The sequence below is a fragment of the Atta cephalotes genome, assembly GCF_000143395.1.
Source record: "Atta cephalotes unplaced genomic scaffold scaffold00056, whole genome shotgun sequence".
Lineage (NCBI taxonomy): Eukaryota > Metazoa > Arthropoda > Insecta > Hymenoptera > Formicidae > Atta > Atta cephalotes.
Genome location: NW_012130120.1, coordinates 1696848 through 1702576, shown reverse-complemented (window position 1 = coordinate 1702576; position 5729 = coordinate 1696848). Strand labels below are relative to the sequence as shown.

Here is a 5729-nt window from a genome sequence, read left to right as displayed (position 1 = left end):
ATATATATAAAATAATATATAAAATAATTATTTTCTTTCCTGTATGATTTGTTATATACTGTTTTATAAAAATAGGGAACACTTTCAATATGCACAAAATAGTACAATTTTTAGATCACTGAAACTTGATGAAACATTATTGCAGACAAAAAAATAAAAGAGCATTTTGAAGCTTGAAACTTCTGCATGCTTTTGACTGTTAAAAAAAATTGTTATCGTTACAGTTTAACAAAGATGTTTAACAAAGATCACATTATTATGTTAGACTACATATTTTACATTTTTCAATTAAGTATATTTTTTAACTTTATATCTTGATCTTTAATGTGACATTAAGTTCAAATTATAAAAAAGATTCACAGTCTTCACTTAGAAACTGTTGTGTCAAGACGTATATTACACGAAATTATTCTCGAAATTTATCATTATTTTATTAGTGATTGTCTACTACGAAAAAATTTTTTAATTTTTATCTAAATATTTTGTTTATATAATGGAGTACGTCACTTATGTGAGTGTAGGAGGAATAATTTTAAGAAATAATTATAATTGACAATGTATTGTGTGTGTTTCTCCAATTCATATTCGGTTTTCAGTTGATTGCAATAGTCTGTCAACTGTTGAAAAATTCACACATTACATGAAGAAATTGGAATAAGAAATTATTATTATGGATTCTTTTTGAGGTTGACTCAAAGAGAAATCAAAACGTTAATTTTCTGCTCATCGAAATCATATTAAGGTTTATGTAATAAACTAAATAAATATAAAATAATCGTACTAATAACTATGTTGACTCCCGTTATTATTATTTTTTATTAATCACATTGTTATATTCCTCAAAATTGTGTCTCATATTGCACCAATATATTTGTGAGAATATCGGTTATTTTATAAATAATGCCTTCACTATAACTTGATATGTTAATCATTGCAATATGTTGACATGTGGTATGTTCAACAGTTTTTAGCTTGATAAAAAATTTTTTCTAAAAAAATGGAATAGTTTTACAAAAAGTAATCGCAAAAATTTTTGACTCTTAATTCTACAGAATTAAATTAAAAATAAAATCATTCATCAAAGCATGTTACAATATAAACTTCAAGCTTTAGAGAGAATACTTTTTTAATCTTTTGCGATGATTTTCCATTCAACGTTGATCACAAGAAATACAGATTGGCTTTAAAATCATAATTGAAACAAGAAAAATTGTAAGAAAATTTTTTAAAAAGCATTTTATAAATAAAACTTTTTTTTTGTAAAAGTATTAAATTATTTTTTGAGAAAAAAAATTTTTATCAAACTGCAAACTGTTTAATGTATGTAATTTTAAGAAACATAATAATGTGATTTTTGATACAGAACAATAAAGATGAAAGTTTTTTGAAGAACAGTCAAAAGCATGCTTAAATTTTTAATCTTTAAAATTTTAATTATTTATTTTTTTGTTTGCGATGATTTTTTTGCCGAGTTTCAGTGATTTGAAAATTGTGTATCTATCTAATTTTATGCGTTTTGATGAAAGTGTTTCTAATTTTTTTTTGAGTAATGTAATATATATAATAACCATATATCATATATATAAGTATTAATTCTTTTCAGAGATTTAAATAAATTTAATTAACATTACATGAAAAGTTGTAATTAGACTATTTTATACAAAATTATATTAAAAATTATTTTTAAATATATTTTTTATTTATATATAAATATAGTTTATTATTTATATATATTTTAAAGTGTAATGCAATTTTTAGGTTTTAATGATTTTTATCATGATATTTTTAGCTATATATATTAGCAAAATTGGAAAATCTCAAATATGAAATGAATGAGATAGTTAAAGAGATGAAGAAAGAACTAAATTATGGCATACATAAATATAATTGGTCTAAAAAATATGCCAAACGTTTATACAATCACTCTGTAGGTAATGTTTTATTTTGTTTACTTTAAGCTTCCAAGTTAATGAGTTAATAAAAGCAATCAAATTTGATTAGAATATTCTATCTTTAACTTTCTTGTCAATATACCCAGATTTCCCTCTTCAATTCTTATAAAAATTTTATATAATTTTTTAAAAAACTAGCTCAAAGTGCGCAAATCGATATAAAATGATCTAAATAATGAGGATTTGACCGGGCTAAGATATATTTTACAGGGAAATTAAAAAAAATTTAATTAAAATCTCAAAAAAGAGTATCCAAGTATTGACAAGAGAGTTAAATATATTTGCCATTTTTTTATTACAGCTAAACAATGGAATAAATTGATTATTCGAGAAAATTGCCATCCAGCTAAAACTAGTCTATTAGTATTGGTGCAAATACCTTTGTGGATATCATTATCGATGTCTATTAGAAATTTATGTTATATGCTACCTAAACAGGATGCTAGTATGTACGACAATAAAATAATGATTTGAATAAAATAAAAATTACATTTTTAACATATTTGTTTTGTCAGATGCTTACGTTACTTATCAGGAATTTATAACTGACGGATTTCTTTGGATGTCTAACTTAACTACAGCAGATCCGTTTGTACTTCCCATATTAATGGGATTATTTAATTTAGCTATTATAGAAGTAAATTTTTAATATAATTTCTGATTGGTTTATAAATATTATAAACGAACTTGAGAAATTAATATTTATATCCTCTCTTTATATTACTTTAATTTTTAATTTTACAGATAACTTGTATGAGTAGGGTACAAAACAAAGAATTGACAAAATGGCAGAGATACTTGATTAATTTCTGCAGAATTGCTACGATTGGAATGATTCCTATTGCTATGTCTGTACCATCGGTAAGTTTAAAATTTGTTTACAAGAATAATAATTTAATTATACAAAAAATATGATCTGAAATATTTTTTTTACAGTGTTTAAGTTTGTACTGGGCAACTAGTAGTGCATTTGGTCTCTTTCAAAATCTAATTTTGTTGTCACCAAAATTACGTCGTTTTGCAAAAGTGCCTATAACTACATCTGAATCACCACATCCATACTTGATATTGCGTAATAAGATAGCAATTAAATATCGTTTAAAAAAAAAAGTGGAAATTCCACCGAAGATGTAAACATGTTTTATAAGTTAATCACTTACACAAATAAATAATATGCATATAAGTTTTACAAAATTTTGTAATTTATAAACTTATATATTTTTGATATATATTTTGATATCTCATAAGATTTAAGTAACATATATACATATATGTGTATAGATACAAGGTATGTCCCGAAATTTTTTGTCAAGCACTCTTGCGTAGATAGATCAAATTAAATTGAGTCGAAAAGTCCTTTTTGCAATTTTTGCAATAGTTAACAAGATATTAATTACTAAAAATTGTCGAATGTTGGTCTTTATTAATTTTTTTCTCAAATTCTATCAACTTTACAGAAAAGAGACTGCTTGCTAGAGACAAAAATTGTTTATTTTCTTCTCATAGAACTCTAAGAATTTTTTTCAGAAATTTTTATCAACTTTTTAGTATCGCATTTTCTAATTGGCTATTTTTATTATTTTTACTAACATGAAGAAATACGATATTAAAAAATTCTGAAAAATTCTCAGAACTTAATAAGAAGAAAACAATTTTTTCTTTCGCTGTTTTTCTGTAAAGTTAGTATATAAGTAAAAAAATTATTTATGATAAGAGAATCAATCACCGATTTTTAGTAATTAATTATTTAGTTTGTTCTATATATTTATACAAGAGCGCTTGACAATAAATTTCGGGACATCCTATATATATGTGCGTGCGTGCGTGCGTGCGTGCGTGCGTGCGTGCGTGCGTGCGTGTGTGTGTGTGTGTGTGTGTGTGTGTATGTGTGTGTGTGTGTGTATGTATGTGTGTGTGTGTAATTTCAAATATAGTTTTTTGAAATTATTATATATAATTATTATACTATGCAATAAAAATAATTTTTTTACACATAGAAAATTCAAGTTATTCTAAAAAATAGAAACAAAATGGTAATACAAGCGCACGTGTCGTTTTGCGATATCATTTGTTTTTTATGCACATTTGAACAGATTATTTCGGTGCAAGATGAAATTTTACAATTGTCTGAAAATCATGTATTTTCATACAAAATTAGTATTCGCTAAATGAGAAAATGATAAAATTAAAGCGGAAATAAAGGAAGATGTTGAAATATGTATTTTTAATTGAAAATTACTCAAAATTTTCGAGCTTTCTACAAAAATGGTATCCTAACGTTCTCTTGAAGTTAGCTATTTATAACGCCGCGATGTGATTTAGACTTACAACGCTTACGAATCATTTCCTTGATGTTTATCAAATATTTAATAAACGCTCACAAACGTTATGAATTATGAGCATTTTCAAATTACGGCCTAAATGGCAATTTTCGACTAAAAATACATTTTTTCACCATTTTGCTTTACTCCAATTGCTTTAATTTGATTGTTTTCTTATTCAGCGATCAATTTTACATGGAAATACATAATTTTATGGAAATATGTACATAATGTACACTCGCAAAATTTCATTTTGCGCCATAGACGAAGTGATTTCCTCTAAACTTCGAACGTGCACAAAAACCGCAAACGACTTGATATCACTAAATTAAATGCACGCCGGTACTAGATTTCATCTCTACTTTCACATAGAAAATTTGAGTTTTTCATGTATGAAAAATGCTGTCGCACGATATTATACATAGAAACTTTGATATATTTAAATGGAGAGTGCATACATATTTATAAAATATTCTTTTCTATTAAGAAAATATTAAACAAAGTGGGAGAATCCTATTTGTGTCTATAAACTGACTACAACACCATTTGCTTATATCTTATTTGATCGATTTTCTACATGCATTTTTGCACAAATAAAAATTTCAGAAACGGAGTCACATTTGCCTATATGTATTATTATCTACAGTTCGATTGTCTACAAGCACTTTTGTGTACAAATATAAAATTAAGAAAGAAAGGTACGTTTACATACATTACATTATGTCTACAGATTGATTTCTTACAAGCATTTTTCTCTGTTTTTTAAAACAAATTCTCTGTTTTAAAAAAATTATGCGCAAAAGTGCATGTAGGCAATCTAGCTGTAGGCAATAATTAATACATGTAAGTAATCGATCTGTAGATAAATGAGATGGCAAATGATGTTGTAGACAATCAGTTTGTGAGCAAAAGGAGCCCCAAATAAAATATACAAAAATTAAAATACTATACAGATGTCCTGAATTTAAATGTCACTTCGGGTATGTGCAGGGGATCGACAAAAAGAAAAAAAATCCTAGATATGCTCATTTTTATTCCGTTTTAGAGAAAATCGCGAAAAAACAAACGTAGTTGCTTCATTGTCTCTCGCACTGCCTCTGAAGTATTATTGTTGCTGAAATCGTATCCGAAAATAATAATATTCACAGTTTTCTAGTTTATAAAACTATATTTATGTTTTTCTTTTTTTCTTTATAGTTTATCGATTCCTTATAACTGCTACCGAAATTTTGACATTTTAAAATGTATAAATTAAAATAATATAATTGTTTGTATATAAAATAAAATATTGCATAAATGATAATAAAAAAAAACAATGACATTTTCAATAAATAATTGTAAATTTTTGTGTATAATATTAATAAATTTTTAAAATATTTTTTACATATTTGTTTTCACAATATATGTATAAAATATATATATATATATATACATATATATATATATATATATATAA

At 25.0% G+C, this 5729-nt stretch overlaps 1 protein-coding gene across 1 annotated transcript in view; it reads left to right on the top strand.

The window, feature by feature from the left end:
• LOC105623363 (mitochondrial inner membrane protein COX18) overlaps window positions 1-3141 on the top strand; it is a 4316-nt gene extending 1175 nt beyond the window's left edge. The window contains exons 2-6 of the mRNA XM_012204759.1: window positions 1790-1931; window positions 2254-2397; window positions 2468-2589; window positions 2697-2813; window positions 2889-3141. Of these exons, the coding sequence (XP_012060149.1) occupies window positions 1790-1931; window positions 2254-2397; window positions 2468-2589; window positions 2697-2813; window positions 2889-3086 (723 nt within the window). The 3' untranslated portion in view covers window positions 3087-3141. The remainder of the gene's footprint in view (window positions 1-1789; window positions 1932-2253; window positions 2398-2467; window positions 2590-2696; window positions 2814-2888) is intronic.
• The last annotated feature ends 2588 nt before the right edge of the window (window positions 3142-5729 follow it).